The sequence below is a fragment of the Zeus faber genome (assembly GCF_960531495.2).
Source record: "Zeus faber genome assembly, chromosome: 21".
NCBI lineage: Eukaryota > Metazoa > Chordata > Actinopteri > Zeiformes > Zeidae > Zeus > Zeus faber.
Genome location: NC_137208.1, coordinates 5,525,657 through 5,544,978, shown reverse-complemented (window position 1 = coordinate 5,544,978; position 19,322 = coordinate 5,525,657). Strand labels below are relative to the sequence as shown.

Sequence of the window (19,322 nt, the reverse complement as noted above, 5' to 3'; positions counted from 1 at the left end):
GCCTGGTAGTCTTCCTCACCTCCACCTTCCCCCCCGATTAGTGCCTGTCTGTCTCCCTCCAACCTCCACCCTCACCTCCACCTTCACCACCCTTACCTCCGCCTGTGCCACCCCTGGGCTGTTCACCAGCTCTTCTCTTCAATGCAAATGAGCTTCAGGCTTTGCTCCTCCTCCTCCTCATCCCTTATTTTTTTTTGCTTAATCTCCACCTCCACCTGGATTAACAGACGCTTATTACCTCTCATCCTCTTACCTGCGACCAGCTGGAGCAAGTTCCCCTGCTATCTCTCCATCTTTCTTTCTTTCTTTCTTTCTGGAAATCATCAGGAAAATCTATAATAATACATAGCTGTGACACATGCATATTATTATTATTATTGTTATTATAAAAATAAATGTATATTTTTGATGGCCTTGTCCATTCGCACTGTCCTCTTTTTCATTCTGATGTTTAAATACCTTTAATTTTCTATTTTAAATTGGTCTGTCTGTCAATGTGCATCTGCTTCCTGTCCTCCAGCGTGCCACTTCCTGTTTGTCACGTTAAAGTCCTTTAGGTGTCCTGCTCATGCCTGACAGGACTGTTCATGCTGAGCAATGAAATGCATGGCGTGTGTGTGTCGTCAAAAGTCACTTTCAAATCAAGTTGGAAATCATGTGGCGCAGCGCTGCTGTCTGGCTGCAGGACTGCCAGCTCTCCGGTGCCCCCTGCTGGCTCCTTTGTAGGCGAGTCGGGGCTCCGCGGCCTGCTAGCATGCAGCTAATGCCAACGTTACCAAACCCTGCACAGTCAAACCAACGGGACGGTTCTCTTTTGTTCTGGGCGTATAGGCGGCAATCTATGTTTCTTGGGGGGAGGGGCACGGGGACGCACAGCGGCGCGAAGATGGCGGCCACAAATCTGGACCCCGATCGCTCCCTCTCCATGCGTCATGCGCATGCATTTTTCCCGTGGGTGCTCGACCTTCTTTGTGGGTGCTCGGGCCCGGAGGCCCCCAGGGGACCAGCGCCGGCACTTGGCATGAGTTCACGGTCTCCCTGAAGACGCCTTTTACTCCAGGTGTTTATTCCCAAAGCAGCGTTTTTATCCCAAAATCCAGGCTGGTAGCTTCACTTATCACCACTGACGCTGACCGATTCCAACCTGGTGTTTATATAGTGTTAGGGGGAGGGGCCATACCACGAATGACCGCTCTACGTCATCGAGTCATGATTTAGCCCCGCCCAAAAAATCCGCACCACAAAAATGGGCGAGAAACAGTTCAACGGCCTGACTCATTCAGTACGACATCGTTCAGTCTTTTCATGTTTCGAGCGATGGCTTTCTAACATGTATAATGTGTTAAGAAACAAACCACTGAGTTCACTTTCCAGGGACTTTAAGAAAGGTCATTATCGCAAAATAACCCCCTTCAGAGTGATACGAGATCTGATCTCCCCGCTGGAGGTTATTCTGCGATAAGGACCGGCTGGCTGGACATCCCCCCTCCATGTATGCGTGTCTTGTTTCAAAGCTTCCGCTAAAAATAGTTACACAACGACAGAGCAAACAATTTCCCCTGTTTTTCGGTCGTCAACGTGAAATGTGGACGTTCCTCTCGTAGGCGGAGTGATATGAGCGACGTGAGTCGAGGCGGAGAAGCGGCCGCCCGTGAGGGCGCTCGTTTTCAGAAACAATTAACCGCTGAGTACCGCTATCGACCAACCAGAATGGAGTATTCCCCCTCCGGAGCCGTGCGATAATAACACAGTGTTATCAAATTTAGCCTCCATAGTGAGTTCTCTGCACCATCACATTACGTTGAGCCCTTATTGATCCTGCAGTTTGCCCAATCCCCCCCAACCTCCTCCCCCGTCGTCCTGGGTAGGAGGTTGGTGGGGGGGGGTTGGCTCGGCACGGTTGGGTCAGTGGTTATCTGGAATCGATCCGCTTCTTTCCCAGAGAGAATGAAGTGATCATTGAGACGTCTGTGGAGAATAGTTATGGAGCCACTGACCGGGTTGAAGGATCACAAAGCAGTGATGACCTTAATGTGCCTACGAAGTCCTGCGTTTAAATAGATGGAGATGGAAACTTCACTCATCCCCAGAGTGGATATTTTTGTTTGTTTGTTTGTGTGTGTGTGTGTGTGTGTGTGTGTGTGTGTGTGTGTGTGTGTGTGTGTGTGTGTGTGTGTGTGTGTGTGTGTGTGTGTGTGTGTGTGTGTGTGTGTGTGTGTGTGTGTGTGTGTGTTGAGCGATCCCGGCTGCTGACCCAGTGGAATTCCACTTCCACTCGTGTGGAATTCCACAGTGGAATGTCCGTCCCAGAACGCCTGACTACAGCGTTCCGCCGCACAAAAGCGGATGCGGCAGTTCTGCAACTGCATGTTTCTGTGGGGGATTTTCTTTCCCCCCCGGGACCCTGGTTCCATGCTCATCTTTAAGAAAAACACTCTGATTAGATTAGTAACTGTGATTTAAATTCAAAATCTGGGATTTTGTTTAAAATGTTTTGGGGTTTTTTTTTACGAATGAAATAATATGATACTGAATTCGTAAAAAAAATCTTATTGAGCTGAGAAAATGATTTCAGGGAAGTAAATTTGTGTGTGAGTGTATGAGTGTGCGCAATATACCGTTTTTTCCATTGACTTCCATGTAGTCTGAGGTTTTCTGGCGCAGCCCCTTCGGGCTGTTGGTTAAACTACAGTTTGAAGCCTCGGTCTGCATTGTTTTTATTATGAAGTTTTTACCTTCGAGAAATTGTGTCAACTAAGATCTTTCTTTCTTCTTTTCACTTTCTCTATCTTTCCATCTCTATCCCCACCACTCCCCACCCCACTCTGTCTCTTTTCGTCTTCCAGGAGAGAACTTTGAGCAGAGTCCTCTGAGGAGAACCTTCAAGTCCAAGGTTCTGGCTCATTACCCAGAGACGGTGGAGTGGAACCCCTTCGACCAGGATGCCGTCAACATGGTGTGTGTGTCTGTGTGTCTGTGTGTCTGTGTGTCTGTGTGTCTGTGTGTCTGTGTGTCTGTCTGTCTGTCTGTCTGTCTGTCTGTCTGTCTGTCTGTCTGTCTGTCTGTCTGTCTGTGTGACTGTGTGTGTGTGTGTGTGTGTCTGTGCGCCCGAGGCATGTTTTATATATATGTTGTATGAAAAAATGGGCTTCTGAGGCGACAGAACTTTCAAAACATATACCCCTTAAGCCTTACTATTGTCTTCATGGGACAATAACTTTCAAAATCCCAAATATCTGTAGCGTGACATTTATTTGTTTGTTGTCGGGTTTTTCTCCATTGACTTTCATTCCCATTTTTGGAGCTGCATCTAGTGGCACTTGTGCTGTTGCTGTCACGGTTTGCGCTTGGTTTTAACCGCTTAGTAAAGTGATGGCTGAGGGAATGAAGGAATGCTTTGTTTCCTCATTGATATTCGATTTATAATATAGATATCATAACGCTCTGATGCGTTGGCTGCATTTATTTGCTCAGAAAACTACATTTCTGTGTTTCCATTTCTACGTTTCTACTTTCTACGGTATGGAAAGAGTCTATACAACACTGTATTGGAATTGGCTTCCAGCCCCACTGCCTCAGCGTCCTTAATAACCAAAAAGTTAATTTGATTAGTGTTTTCTCTGGTGTAACTGGACGCGCACACACACACACACACACACACACACACACACACACACACACACACACACACACACACACACACACTCACTCCAGTGTGTGGTCATGTGTGGTGGAAAAGAGGTCATTAAGCATTAATGAGGAAGGAGGGAAGAAGAGGAAGGCGACGCTGTTGGGTCCTTGCTGAAGGTTCGGCTCGTCGATCAAGCATCCGATAATAGCTCGCTCACCCCGGGCTTCACACTGTGGACTGGTTTTAGGTTTCTTGCATAATGATGAATTTGTGATGTTATTATAAATACGCGTAATGGAGCTGTATGTCATCAGCAACCACATTACTGCAAAATTTAATGAGACGGACGGATGGACACGTGATGGATAGATTGATGGATGGATGGATTGATAGATATAGTGATAGATAGATAAATGAATGAATGGATAGATAGATGGATGATGGATGGATATGTGATGGATAGATGGATAGATAGAGAAATGATGGATGGATAGATATCTAGATACTTTGTTCATCCATGAAGTGAAATGGCAGTGTCACAGCAGCTCACATTAAAAAAAACAATAGGAATAATAATAATAATAATAATAATAATAATATGAATAATAATAATAATAATAATAAAAAGGCAATAAAATTAAAATAGAGAAAATTGAAAATCAAAACCTATAAATTCACAAAAAAACTTGGCAGCGTAGAATTAACCTAAAAATGTAAGATTAACAACAAAAATAAACAAAAACACCAAACCCATTCTTAAAGTTTACAATAAACAAGAAAAATTGGTCAAGTCTGTCTCCACACATGGATATGGAAAAAATACAATTCCTGAACACAAATTACACACAAAACTGATGGAGAATACAATTCCAAACAATGTGAATTAATTGAAAAAAAATTAATTAATATATATATATATATATGACAGTGTTTGAAGCAAGGTCACCTCTATTATGATGTCCTCTGGCATCAGCGCTCCTGAATAATTGAGCCGTGCTTCTCGGTTTACGTCGGCATGGAAACCAGCGCGTTGGTTGTGAAATCAGCACCGTGCCGACGTAATGGGACGGGACGGGACGGGATACTCTCGCTCTCTTTTCTTTCTCTCTTCTCTCTCTTTCAGAATGTCAATCAGAAAGCTGCAGGGAAGAGGTGCAAGTGCAATCACACGGCAGTGACCAATGCTTTTCATATTTGACTCACGGAACCCCCTCCTCAAAACTATCCACACACACACACACACACACACATGTGTGTGTATGTGACAAATAATCTCTTGAACTTGAACTTGAACTTGAACAAGGTCGTATCTAAGAGCTGGATCTCACAATTCCATTACATTTTTATTCAATCCGACAGGGATGAGAATGGCTCACGATGTGGTTCCGATATCGATATTTTCACATTCCAAAAATATTTTTTCCATGTGAAGAATTCACGTTTCTGAAAAGAGGGAAAAATCTTGCATAGCTTCCAAAAAAGTCTCCATATTACAAACGAAAAATGTACCCCCCCTCGTCTCAAAATCACCTTGTGCCAGAGTTAATTTTCAATTTTGAGCCATTATCAGACGAAACTACACAAAAAATATAAAAAAAAACGGATATGTGAAATATTAAGGTTTATAGCGGCGATGAGATGTGGCGTTGAGTCTTAAAGTTCACAATGAGGAGATCCCTGTCGGTCGGATTTCTTAGGCCCCGCCCCAACAGCTCAAGGACACGCCCACTCGACTGTTACTGGAGTAGCTTGGCAGCTTCGCACTGTGGGGGGGTCACGTTGCTTGCGCGCCCCCCCCCCCTAGTGGACATTGGATGAACTGCCTCTCGGTTTTGCGTCACAAGCTATGTCGGCGTAAATGGGAGGGCTTGTGTTTTTGAAGTTGTTTTCACAGCGGGACATTTACCGTTTCGAATTACAGTTTAAAACTCCCTCCATGTGGTGTTTGCAAAGTATGAGGGGAAAAAACCCACACAGTTCACTGACAGTCATTATTTGATATGCCCGACTTATTTACTTCATTTAAACACGTGTTCATGTCAAATTCAATTTGACTGACGTCACTTCCGGTCGTCGTGTCGGACGGAACGTAGGAAGATGCAGGAGTATTTCGCCCGGCCCTGCTGTGGATTATTGCATGTTTTACTGGGATTAAGATCCATAGAATTAGACTCGGAGGGAGGGAGGGAGGGAGGGAGGGATAGTGGGAGAGGGAGAGAGAATCTGATCAGAAGTGATGAAGTGATTCCCCCAAATAATCCAATCAGCTCATGTGTGACGACAGTGATCCAATTTAGTTATAATCTTTCTTTTTTCTTTCTTCCTCTACATTTCTTCCTTCCCTCCCTCCCTCTCTCTCTGCCTCCATCCCTTCCTCCCTCCCTCCCCACCCTTCTCCTCTCTCTGTCTCTCTCTCTTTCTCTCTCTCCATCCTCCAGCTGTGCATGCCCAAGGGCCTGTCGTTCCGCACCCAGGCGGAGGACCTTCGTCCCCACTTCCACTCCTTCCTCATCACCAGGGAGGACGGCTCGCGCACGTACGGCTTCGTTCACACCTTCTATGAGGAGGTGACGAGCCCCCAGATCCGCTCGGCCATGCAGACCCTCCACCAGATGCACCACGCCCAGCACTCCTCCGCCTCCAACCCCACCTCCTCGTCCTCCTCTTCCTCATCCAGCATGGACTCGCTGGCCAGCAGCGTGGACGAGGTGGACTCTCCTTCCTCCTCCTCCTCCTCCTCCTCGTACGACGCGTCCCGGGACACGCTGTACGTGTCCAAGGCGCTGTGCCTGGTCACGCCCATGCCCTTCATGCACGCCTGCCGCCGCTTCCTGGCGCAGCTGCACCGCGCCGTGACGGGGGCCGCCGCGCCGCCGCTGCCGCTGGAGAGCTACGTGCACAACATCCTGTACGAGGTCCCGCTGCCGCCGCCCGGGCGCTCGCTCAAGTTCCACGGCGTGCACGAGCCCATCGTGTGCCAGCGGCCCGGTCCCGGGGAGCTGCCGCTCGCCGACTTCCCGCTGGGCGACGCCTTCGCTCTGCTGGGCGCCGAGAACCTGCTGCAGCTCTTCACCTGCACGCTGCTGGAAATGCAGATCCTGCTCTACTCGCAGGGTAAGAGTGTGTAGGAGTGTGTGTGTGTGTGTGTGTGTGTGTGTGTGTGTGTGTGTGTGTGTGTGTGTGTGTGTGTGTGTGTGTGTGTGTGTGTGTGTGTGTGTGTGTGTGTGTGTGTGTGTGTGAACTTTGAAGTTTGCTGAAAGAAATATATACCGTTATTGACCCGTCTATAAGGTTGGTTTTTTTTCCCCCCAAAAAAATGCTTCTGAAAATGTGGGCTCGTCTTGTATTCGGAGTCTATACTTTTAAATGTCAATATATGGTAGAATTATAAAAGCTGAAAATCAAGATGTGGTCTTCAAAAAAATCTTTTTCCAAAATTGAGTCTTGAGGAGGGGGTCGTCTTACAACCAGGGTTGACCTTATATTTGGGTCAAGACGGTACTAGTACAATATATACAGCACATACTGTGGAAAAAAATCTAAATTTCAACAGGTCGGTTTGCTTGTGCCGACAACCAATTCCAGGAGGTTCTGACGCTTTGTCAACGTGTGGTTTGGTATTTCGTCAACGTCCATCGCTCCGTCGTCATGGGATGCCCTGGCCACCGGGGGGCCAGTCGGCGTCCTCCACCGACTCGAGTGACCCCGGGGGGGAGGTTGTGTGCGACTCTGCGAATGGCGTCCTGAGCCTCAGCCATCGTCTCAAGTGTTTCCGCTCTTGAATAAGTAAAACTGGTAGTACTGTATTGTTTGGGAGCGGGTATCCAGGCTAACGTATCGCTGTGGCGACGTCGGCGTCACCGTTTGACCCACATTCCTCCCACGCTCTCCCTCCCTCCCACGTGTTCTCTGTTTCACCATGTGTCATCAACACCCTGTTCTCTGCCGCCTGCTCCCTCACGCTGCTCTCCGCTGGGTTTTTTTAAGGACTGTGTTGATAATGGCCCCGAATCTGGTCGCCCGGGGCAACCGGGCAAACGTTGACGTCGAGCCGCGCGGAGAGTCGGAATGGGATGGATGATGAGAACGGGGAAAGGGGGGAGAAGAGTCCGGTTATCCAGCATTCATCCGGATTGAACCGTTGCCGTTGACTTGGCCGATGGCGGGAAGTTCCTGAGCGCTCCGTCGGGCGATGATGGAGACGCCCCCGTCATGTGTTCACCACCGTCACCCGGCGCCCGATTAGACCCTGATGGGCGGAAACGCAGTGGTGCTCTTCAGTTGAAGCCATTGAGGTTCAGCTCCGTCAACCTGTCGACATTTTGACAAATGTCTTATATTTATTATATATCTTTATGTTTACATTGATATAATGACCATGACCTGAGGAACTGATGGTTGAACGCCTGCTACCTCTACTCTACCCCTACACTATATCTTCTCTACCCCTACTCTACCCCCGCCTGCGCTTTACCCCAACGCTATGTCTACTCTAACCCTCTCCGCCTTGACTCCACCTCCCTCTACTGTGCTCTACCTCTACTCCAACTCTTCCTCTCGTCTGCTCTCTGCCTGTCACAGTGATGGGTTATCTGTCTGAGATTCCTTCTGGATGATTTGCCCTCCCAGTCAATGTTAACATCTCCCATAATGATCATCTCTTCATCGAAAATTATTATTTTTTTTTTGTCATTCCTCAAATTTCTCACAGAAACTACGGTTGGAAGAGGGAGGACGATAACTTAGAATAAGAGCAAAACCCATTTGTGGTGACCAAGGGATATTCAGGGCAATACATCCCAGGTCCTCACAGTTTGACCCGTGCATTTCATTCCACTGCCTTTGACGTCCTTCACTCTGTCGCTCCTGTCAGCGTTGAAAGCAGGAACCCTGAGCGCTGTGGACGGGATGAGATGGCCGGATTTACCAGTTTCCTGTTTACGTTGTGCGTAGACCCTTTCCAGCTCCATGGGGAGTTACCTGAGCCACGCTCAACAATGGTCAGAAAATATTCTGTGGTTCAGCCGGTGCAGTGTCACCGCCCCCCGCCCCCCCGCCTCTACTCTGCTTCTGATCTGCTTCTGCTTTGCTTCTGCTCTGCCTCTTGCTCTGCCTCTACTCTGCCTCTACTCTGCCTCGTCCTCTACTCTGCCTCTTACTCGTCCTCTACTCTGCCTCTTACTCGTCCTCTACTCTTCCTCTTACTCTGCCTCTACTCTGCCTCTTACTCTGCCTCTACTCTGCCTCTTACTCGTCCTCTACTCTGCCTCTTACTCGTCCTCTACTCTGCCTCTTACTCTGCCTCTACTCTGCCTCTTACTCTGCCTCTACTCTGCCTCTTACTCTGCCTCTACTCTGCCTCTTACTCGTCCTCTTACTCTGCCTCTACTCTGCCTCTTACTCGTCCTCTACTCTGCCTCCAAATCTACTCTGCCCTCCTATTAGTGGAAAGCCACGGCTGTGTTTGATGGATCCACTTCCCACCCAGGACCTGGGCTGTTTTTCTGTTTGCTTTCGCCCTCTATGTTTTTATCGTGGTCCTTCCGTCACATCTCTCTCCATCCTTTCATTTTCTTATCAGCGGGTTAGTGAACCGAACACTCCGCTCATCTCGGCCTTTTTGCTGTGAGAGCTCAGCCCGCAGATGCAGAGTCAGAGTTTCACTATGACTCAACCGCAGCAAAGGCCGACTTTCGAGTTCTCTCTGCCGCCGTCTCTGGAATTCAACGGTTCGGAGGCATTTGAATTTGGGATGAGCGGAGCTCGTACGGTTCATGGTCGGGTATGATCCCCGGGTTGCCATGAGCGAAAAGTGTATTATTCGGTTGTGCTGCAAATGAGATTTTCCTGTTGTCACTGTTACACACATTTTGAACAGTAGTTAGCCGTCAAATAAGCCACAATGTTATTGATTATATGTTGCTTGTTTTGAATACATTACTTATTTGCTACAGCCAGCTTGAGTTTTAAGATTTCTTCAAGACTTTGGTTATTCCAAAGACTTTGTATTTTTGCCAGCCTGTGTAGCAAGTAGGCAGATCGGTTCGGCTCAGTGATATTTATTTATTCATTTGAGAAATAAGAAAAACATGAATTGTATGTAATTTTCCCCCTGTAAACATTGTACATTAAATTGGAGCTATCACTTCATATTTTCAGCGAAAACTGCGCACACGGACGTAGTTTGCCCCGAAAAGAAAACAAAGTGATTCTTGCCCATTCCTTTCTTGTTCGATTAATCAAATATTAGGGATGAGCCCCGAACAGATCCAACTGATTTCTGGAGTTGCCATGACGACGGAGAAGTTGCTGCCTAGACCTGACACTGTGGGTGCGTGCGCGCGCGCTGATATGGGGTTTGCAGTGCACCGCCGCTTTGTGGTTTCCCGTTTGAATTTGGGTTTTGCTTCATGCGGCAGGAGGCGCGCAGCGGCGCCGCTGTCGAGGGGAACAGCGCCGTTCAAAGGATCCAACGCGATGCGCCGGCGTGGAAAACACAAGATTTCTGTCACAGATTTGATGTAATTGATCTCTCCGAGGCGTCACTTTGAGCGGTGGTTCAGCGCTTGAGCCAGCGAGAGGGAGGACATTCCCATGTCAGGTTTCAGATTCAGGTGGCTTAGACTGTGACTTAGACCGGGCGAACGTTCACTGAGAAAGGTGAAATCATGACGACGACATTCCAGCAGGGAGTTATATTATATAATACAACATTATCAATGTTAAATTATATAATACAACATTATCAATGTTGTATAGACGTCGGGACACGACCGGGCCAACTGGATTATCACTCACTTTGCTCCATCGCCAAGGCTCCTGTTCATACAGGACTGATGATGCAAGCTTGGAATAGTGCAGACACACACACACACAATGACTTGACGTTGGAGCCTCGTTTTAAACGTTTCAGTCGAAGGAGTAATGAGGGGAGTTCTGATGTTTTTCTTTTATCCAATGTTCCTCCTTGAAGGATAAAAAGCTGGAGTGTGTGTCATTACCATTTCATTATGGAGAGAATCAGAGGGGGCGGGTGGAGGGAGGGAGGGAGGTGGAGGGGAAGGAGAGAGATGGAGGGAGAGTGGTAGAGAGGGGGGTGGCGATATAGGGAGGCCGAAAAGAAACGGGGGGAAGAGGGAGAGAGAGATGGAAGGAGAGAGATAGGGAGGGAGACGGGGATATCAGGAGGGAGAGTTGGAGAGGGGTGGAGGATATGGAGGGAGGGAGGGAGGGAGGGAGAGACCGAGAGGAGGAGCAGGGGGGTGGAGAAAGATGGAGGGGGCGAGAGAGGGAGATTGACAGAGGGGAAGAGAGGGAGATGGGGATGGAGAGACAGATGGAGATTGGGGGGGGCGTGTGAGTGAGGGAGGGAAAGAGGTGGAGGGAGGTGGTGAAAGAGACACAGGAGACGAGCAGGAGACGGAGGGAGATGGAGAGACGGGTGGAGGTGGATAGATGAAGGAGAGAGAGCGAGAATGGCCTTGAATCTAGATGATGCGATTGAGCAACCCCCAAATGTCAGGCGGAGACAGAGAGAAGAGGAGGTGGAGGAGGAGGGGGGGTGGAGGAGGGGGTGGAGAGAGGGATGATTGAATAAATTGATACAGCTCTGCCTTTTTTTTCTATTTCTTTTTTTCTTTTCTTTCTTCGCTTCTTCTGTCTTTTTCCATTTCCTGGGGGTCGTGCAGGGCTTGTGGTCGTCGTAACGCCATCGCATGGGATGAGACCACGAAACCAGGGACACACACACACAAACAATGCAATTCTTTTGTTTCTCTCAAGTTCAATTTGAATCATTTGATTGACATTGCACTTGTGTCATTTATCTCTTTATTTTTACCGTGTGTGTGTGTGTGTGTGTGTGTGTGTGTGTATTAAAGGTTATATCTCACCGCTGCCCTAGATATTTAGTGTAACCCACAAACACCTTCAAAATAATTCAGTAAATTCACACCCACACTCTGAGCTGATTGTATTATTTGGGGGAATCACCTCATCACTTCTGATCAGATTCCTCTCGCTCTCTCTCTCTGTATGTAATGTAATAACAAATAACAAAGTAATAAGACAATAAAACAAAATTGATGAATAGTTAAATAAATAACACTGTTGCCCCCCCCCTCTCTCGATGTCTCTCTTCCCAGCCCTCTTTCTCTTCGACAAGAATTCTTACATGTCCAAAGCATAACAAGACACGTATATAACAATTATGATATTACACATAACATATAATGAAGTAAAGACATTGAGACAATAATTCAATGTATAATAACAACATGACTGACGACAACAACAATTACCCTAATAATAATAATAATAATAATAAAAATAATAATATTTTTTTTTTTTTATAAAAATGATAATAATAATAATAATAAGCAACAAGCAACAATACACAGGCTCCGTTATCGACACCAATTACAAATGTTGGAGTTCCCATGGAACGTAGCATCAGTTTGTGCCGTTGCTCGTCTTTACATCAGCGTTACGTCTCAAACGGGTTCAATTTTCGAGTTTCCATTGAACGCAGCATGACGCGGTGAGTCCTGGTGACACGCTGAATTACTAGAACAAGGATACACTGGTTGCGTGTTGTGACTTTAATCCTAAAAATGAGAAGGTGGCCGTCTACTTCCTGTAGTCCACAGAGCCCCGCCTCACGGTGTCTCTGTGGAAGGAAATCACTCCGCGTGGACGTTCCTAACATCACAGTTCCATTGAAATGAATTAATCACTGCATGACCCTCAGAGACATTTCATCAACTTTTTAAACTTTTGGGACTAGAATAAAACTCACACGATTCGGAGGTGTTGCTCTGGAGCTGCAAGCCAACTCCACGTGTGCTCACACACGCGCGGTTTGTAATCACTGCAGAGCGATGGAGTCTACACCGTCTAGCTCACACAGTGCGAACCGCGGACTTTCGCTAACCTGCGCATTAATGGGGAATTGGATGATGATGTCACAAAACTTCTTTCTTTCAACCCGCGCACGCACGCACGCGCACACACACAAACACGCACACAGGAGAGGAGCCGTGGTCATGACGTGTTGTCCACCTGCTCCGGGCTTGTTCCACCTAGCCCGCTCCCTAAAATAATCTGGTGTGTTTCTACCCCATGGTCTGTGTATCTGTGACGGAGGGCCCTGAAAACGCCACTCTGGTGGAGGCACGCGGATCTGCCACACTCCCATCCCTACAGGATGGACCCCGAATAATAATTATCATAATAAAATGAATCTGAATGAAAGGACATGATAAAATACCCAATAATAAGAAGAAATGATAATAATACCATTCTCTCTCTCTCTCTCTCCCCTCTCTCCCCCTCAGACTACCAGAGGCTGATGACGGTGGCGGAGTGTATCACCACGCTGCTGTTCCCCTTCCAGTGGCAGCACGTCTACGTCCCCATCCTCCCCGCCTCGCTGCTGCACTTCCTGGACGCCCCCGTGCCCTACCTGATGGGCCTGCAGTCCAAGGAGGGTACAGACCGCTCCAAGCTGGAGCTCCCCCAGGAGGTACCCAAAACAACAAGACTCGACATGGGAAATAGCAGCCATACGTCACGGGTCGTGATGAAAATGGCGGGTTCTCCGACGGATTCAATGTGGAGTAGATCACAGGTCGAGCAGAGGGAGGTGAGAGTAGAGAGCAAGAGTCGAAGAAGGTAGTTGTGGAGGTTGAATGGAGTAGACGTGGAGTCGAGGGAGGTGGAGGAGAGGAGAAGTAGGTCTACTGGGGTTAGAGCAACGGGAGGTGTAGAAGAAGTAAAGTAGAGACAGGTAGAGTCGAGTGAGGTGGAGTAGGGCAGAAGAAGAGTAGTGTTAAAGTACAGATGTAGTAGAGGAATTTAGGGCAGAAGCATCAGTGGTTCAAGTAAAATATTATTATTATTTTTTTTTTTATTGTTATTGACTTTACGGGGGAAAGGGCTCGGGGGAAAGGGTGTGTGTGTGTGTGTGTGTGTGTGTGTGTGTGTGTGTGTGTGTGTGTGTGTGTGTGTGTGTGTGTGTGTGTGTGTGTGTGTGTGTGTGTGTGTGTGTGTGTGTGTGTGTGTGTGTGTGTGTGTGTGTGTGTGCTTTCCAAATTCTGCCGATGGAGCTCTGCCGCTGTCAGTCCAAGGCCGCCCCGTACTGACGGTGCAGGTTGGAGCGCCGGGACACACGCGGACTCGCTGACCCTTCACACAACACTGGGAATGAAGAGGAGCGGTCGGGTTACCACGGCAACCCGCACGCTGTACTTTGAGACCCGTTATTTTTTCCGTTTTTATTCCATGGCGACTATTACAAGTAAATTGAGGGTTATATCAGTAAAATTGTCCTTGGGAGTGTGAAAAGGTTAACAAATGCCTTCAACGGAAAGGATTTCAATAATTTGACATTTGAAATAAAATTAAATTGGGGTTGGGTGCAAAAAACAACTCTGCTGTAAATGTACAAACACACAGGCACACACACACCCGGTTGATGACATTTAAAGCAGAAACCACCCGGAGTTTCAAGGACTCAAGGGCTCAGGAAATGTATTCATAACGAAACAAATCTTTTTAAAATTGTTTTATTAATTTCTTATTCACGATTGGCTTTAGAATTGAGAAGGAAATGTCAAAACTGCAGATAACGCGATGACAATCGCAGTAACAAAGGGCAGAAAGTGAGAAAATACAGACAATGAACATACGCTGAAGCCTGTCCATCTTCAAGGCCCTTTTATGACGCGCTTCCGTTTCGTACGCGGGCGTCGGACAGTCGCAGCCTCCCCCTGGTGGCCGTCGGGTGAACTGCGTCTGGGTTCTGTGGTGAAAATGGGAGATGTGTTTTTTTTCCAGTAGATCGAGTAGTTTGCTCAGAGTAGTTTGCTCAGCTGGACAATTGCCACGTTCCACGAATGAGCGTTTAGAACTTCCTTTATGTGGTGTTTGCAATGTGTGAAAAATACAGATACAATATTATAAAACGACATTGTTGATAGTGAATATGTTGGCGTCCTAACTCCATTACTTTAGATATGCGACTTGTCTACCTAGTTTTAGACCCAATTCCAAATAAAAATGTGGATGTGACTTCGGTCGCCGTGTCGGAACGGAACCTGCCGCACGAGTTGGAAGATGCGAGCGGATCCCGGAGCCTCGATCGGACGCGGGAAATCCGGCGCCGGTGCCGCCCTTCTCGCGCGGAATCCCGCTCTCCCATCGGAGTGGATTGGACCTCCGGGTTGTTGGACCGTCGGATTCGGTGTGAAGCGGGCTTGGGTGTCTTTCCGTTCAAACCAAAACACTTCGGCGTGTCCTGAGGAGACGAGGGCCCCTCCAAACCGGAGCCCGTCCCTCGGGGGTTCCCCTGCATTCCGGATTCCCAACACTTGTTGTTAGCCTTTTATTATTTAATTAATTTATTTATAAAAAAAAGAATTTGGAACGCTTGTCCCCCCGCCCCCGCCGTCACGGTCCCCCACGGAGGGTGTTGTTTTCTCAATGAAGCCTTTGAAGCGGCGGTGACCTAGAAATGCGTGGATGATGAAAGCAGGACCTCCGGGGGGATGAGGGGAAGAAGGGAAGAGGCGGCGGGAGGAGGGGAAGCTGATGTAATTGGTGAATTAATGCCAGACGGGGCTCGCCTCCCTTTTTGAACTCCGCGTTTCTGTTCGCGGTCGTCGGTGCGTCGGGTGCGTCACGGGGGCGCGGCGCGGGGCCCTCGCCATGCGCAGTGTGTGTGTGTGTGTGTGTCGACCGTCCCGCGTGTTGTGTGATGCTCTGATGTCGACGGTGCTTTCGTTGCCCTTCTGCCCTTATTCGACTCGTTCTTTCCTTTCTTCATAACCTCGCTGTGTGAAGCCTCCGGGCGTTAAAAGACAAAACTAGTCCAGGGTGTTTATGGGGACGGAGTGGAACCAACGGTTGGTTTCCCAACCTTGGAGTCGCTCAAGTGTAGCCCCGGGGTTCCTCCCGTGCCCCCACCCCTTGTTTCACTTCCTCCCCAACTCGTCCCGGAAAGCAGACACGGGTGAACGGCGAGCTGCTCCCCGGGTGCGTCCGTGCTCGCGTGGATGTCTGTTCACACACTGTCGCAGACGGCAGCAGAGTGCGTTTCCTGCACCAAAACAAACAAAAGGTCTTTGTAAACCAGAGACGGCAGCGCAGAAACCCAAACCACATTGACAGATGATAGATGATAGATGTACAGTATGGGCTGAGAGATTGATTAATAGGTAGGTAGGTAGAAAAAAACATTTAGGTAATGTAATTCAATGTTATATATCAAAAATATTATATAATACAGAAGAAGAATAGAAGAAGAATCTTTATTGGTCACACGACACACCACACTACAGCACATGCATATATATATATATATATATACACACACACACGCACATGCTTTTTTGGGTGGTGGCCGGTAAAATGTGGCCTCTGCATTTCACCCATCATAGTTTTATATAATAATAAAATATATATATAATATAAATCAATATATATAATAATAATAATAATATAGTTAATATGGCATTTTTATAAGCAGAAAATACATAAGCAACAAGCGATGTAATGCAAAAAATTATATGTAATAATTTATCTAAAATATATAATAATGAAATATGCAGTATAATAATAATAGTAATACAGTAAATATGTTTATATAATAAATAAATATATGCTTTGCTGATGTCAGATGTTGGAGTTAAAGCAGGCAGTCTTGAGTTTAATACAGATCCGGCTGTTTGCCTCAGTCCTCAGTAGTCTGCAGGTGTGTGTGTTGAATTGGTCTCCAGTGTAGTGTGGTGTAGTGTGGTGCGGTGTTTTGTAGTGTGGTGTAGTGTAGGGTAGTGCGGTGAAGTGTGGTGCGGTGTAGTGTGGTGCGGTGCCGTGTAGTGCGGTGTGGTGTAGTGTGGTGTAGTGCGGTGTAGTGTAATGTAGTGTAGAGTAGTGCGGTGCAGTCTAGTGTGTAATATGCCAGTTTGAATAGCGTGCCTGGACCACGTCCCTGGAGAGCGTAACGGTCTGAGCTCTGGGCTTCATAATCCCAAATTGGGCGTGTGGCCCTGACTCCCTTATATCAGATTTAACGTTTGATCTCTGACAATCGTCTGTTCTTTCCAGTCACACACTGACCCAGATTCTGTTGCTCCCGCTAAACCCAATCTGCCCTCAATGCCTCGTACTAACGGTTAAGACCTGTCCCCCGCGCTCCCCACTCTCTCCCAAAACACCTTGTCCTGATTCCTTTTTTTTTTTTTTTCTTCTTCTTGTTGAAGTAGAGAGAGAGAAGGTTGGACTTGTGGTGGGGAATATTTCTGAATTATACGGAAATAAGTGGACCTTTTTTAATTTATTTATTTATTTTAAAAGCTAAATCTCATTATGGATCATTGGGACAAAACCCGAGAGATCGTCTCTTCTTTAAATCGACTTTAAATTGATCCGGCATTGACAGAATCTCTATAAAAACGACTAGAACAACGCTGCGCTCACGACACCCGCTCTTCGGCGACGCGACTGCCCCGTAGTTGGTAGTCGGCGCTCGGGTTTTTACTCTTCGTGATGGAAAAATAAGGCCGAGGTCAAAAAGTACCAAGAGTTTTCCATTCACGATGCTTTCACCCGATTTCACCTGGCACTCACGACGATGAAATAAACATAGCACTCCTCACCTCGGAGCCTTGTCTGCTCCTCCCCCCAGGCCAACCTGTGCTTCGTGGACATCGACAACCACTGCGTGGAGCTGCCGGAGGACTTCCCCCAGTTCCCCAACAAGGCCCAGTTCATCCAGGAGCTCAGCGACGTTCTCCAGCAGTTAGGCCTCTCCCCCAACGGAGGGACCGCCGCCACCACCACCGTCTCACGGACCGCCGCCACCACCACCCCCGGCGACAGCGCCCCCTCCACACCGGGCAGGGAGCGCAAGGCGGCGACGGCGGCGGCCGCCCTGCGCCGGCTGGAGGACGACGGCCGCAACGGGAACCTGGGCGGCGAGGAGCGGGCGGTGCTGGAGCTGCTGCAGGGCAACGCCACGCTGGAGCGGCTGCAGGCGCTGGCGCGGCGCACGGGCGTGACGGTGGCCCGCGTGGACGCGCTGCGGGCGGGCGTCGGCGTCCAGCACCGGGGCACCGCCGAGGACGAGGAGGAGCTGAGGAACGCCAAGCTCAACGTGCAGGTCCGGGAGGTGTTCGCCGGCCGCTTCGCCACCATGTTCGCCGACTACGAGGCGTTCGTCATCCAGAGCGCCCCCGACCTGGAGTCCTGGCTCACCAACCGCGAGCAGATGCACAACTTCGACAAGGTGACGGGACACGCCCCACGCTCTCAGAGACACTCACGAAACAGTCACACCACATCTACATTTAGTTGTGGCCACACGGGAGGGCAAAAGCAAAACTTGATTTGAATGTAATTGTTTGGTTAACAGCAGCACATACAGTATGAACCACTTTTGTGTAGAATAGGCTGAAGACAAGGTAAGGCTGAAGTGAATTACTATAAAAAAAAAAAAAGGTTATGGCTTTTAAAATGAGCACATACACAAAAAATAATTATGGTGGCCTTGTCCTTTTACCACATGATAGAGCTCTTCAAGAGCTTTCAAATAATTTAATATGATATAAAACCTTTTTTTTTTCAGCTCTCTTTTGTTAAAAAAAAAGAAAAGATTCCACAATCATACGTCCCCATCCAAAGAGATTTTTGCAGCAAATACAATGTGAATTTTCTGAGTTTCCATCCGTTTGATTTGAGGAAAATAGGGGGGGAAAAAAAGGATGTTAAGAGGCACAATGTCGATCAGGGGGTCTTCAGTAACGTGTGTGATGGGAGGATGGCGTGCAGCCCCCCTGTCATTAATGCAAATGAGCCTCCAACAGGGCGACCAGGGTCTAGTGTCACTCTGAAGGTGTTCGTTGGGCTGGTTGCACGTGCTCCTGCTTATGACACAGCTACTAAAGACCCTTTCCCGCATGGACCTGTAACTTTGCCGGATAAAAGATATCCGGCAAAGACAGCCGGCAGCCATTCCCACATCGGTTTCCTTCCGGGAAAGGTTGCGTATGGAGTCCGTTCCCACACAGACGACTGTTAGGGATGCATCGAGTCAGGCCTCGCATCCCGAACTGTAAAACACAGCGTCGACGGTCTGAGTGGCATTTTTTAGGATTAAAATAACTACATTTAAGAACATGAAGACCTGTCTCCCTAGAGATTGTATATGTTTCAGTTTCTCGTCTTTGCAGCCGAGCTCCACGGTTCGGGACGGACTCGCTTTTTTCAGCAAAGTTTTTTTTTATTTTGTTTTTTTCCCGAGAACTAATCTTTCGTTTTTAATATTTGTATAAAATAACTATTGGTCAAAAGCCACTTTTTGTGCTTTATTTGGATTCAGCTCCACCTATAGTGTTACCGCTTCCAATCCCACACACTTCCGACATTTTCCCAGAAATGACACTAGGTGTGGAGTGGGGGAAATTTAGTGAACGACTCTTACGGAACACGGACGCCTTTTCCCACATGACGCCGACACGGAACATTGCCAGTAGATTTGCGGCTTTCCGGTCCAGGTGGGAAAGGGTCTTCAATAAAAGAATGCATTGAGAGGGAATATTTATTTGGAACGCTGAAAGATTCTTAACTTCCACCAAGAGAAATAGCTCCACAGCGACGTGGTTGACGCCGCGGCGACGTCGCTGTTCCCCCTGCA

At 47.9% G+C, this 19,322-nt stretch overlaps 1 protein-coding gene across 3 annotated transcripts in view; it reads left to right on the top strand.

Annotated features, from left to right (window-relative positions):
* dennd5b (DENN/MADD domain containing 5B) overlaps window positions 1-19,322 on the top strand; it is a gene marked incomplete at its 5' end in the record, with an annotated part of 70,987 nt that overhangs the window by 33,826 nt on the left and 17,839 nt on the right. For all 3 annotated transcript variants that reach the window (XR_013844701.1, XM_080022447.1, XM_080022446.1), the window contains 4 exons: window positions 2,847-2,956; window positions 6,070-6,745; window positions 12,967-13,154; window positions 17,316-17,915. Coding sequence is in view for 2 of the 3 variants with exons in the window: in XM_080022447.1 (XP_079878573.1) it covers window positions 2,847-2,956; window positions 6,070-6,745; window positions 12,967-13,154; window positions 17,316-17,915 (1,574 nt within the window). The remainder of the gene's footprint in view (window positions 1-2,846; window positions 2,957-6,069; window positions 6,746-12,966; window positions 13,155-17,315; window positions 17,916-19,322) is intronic.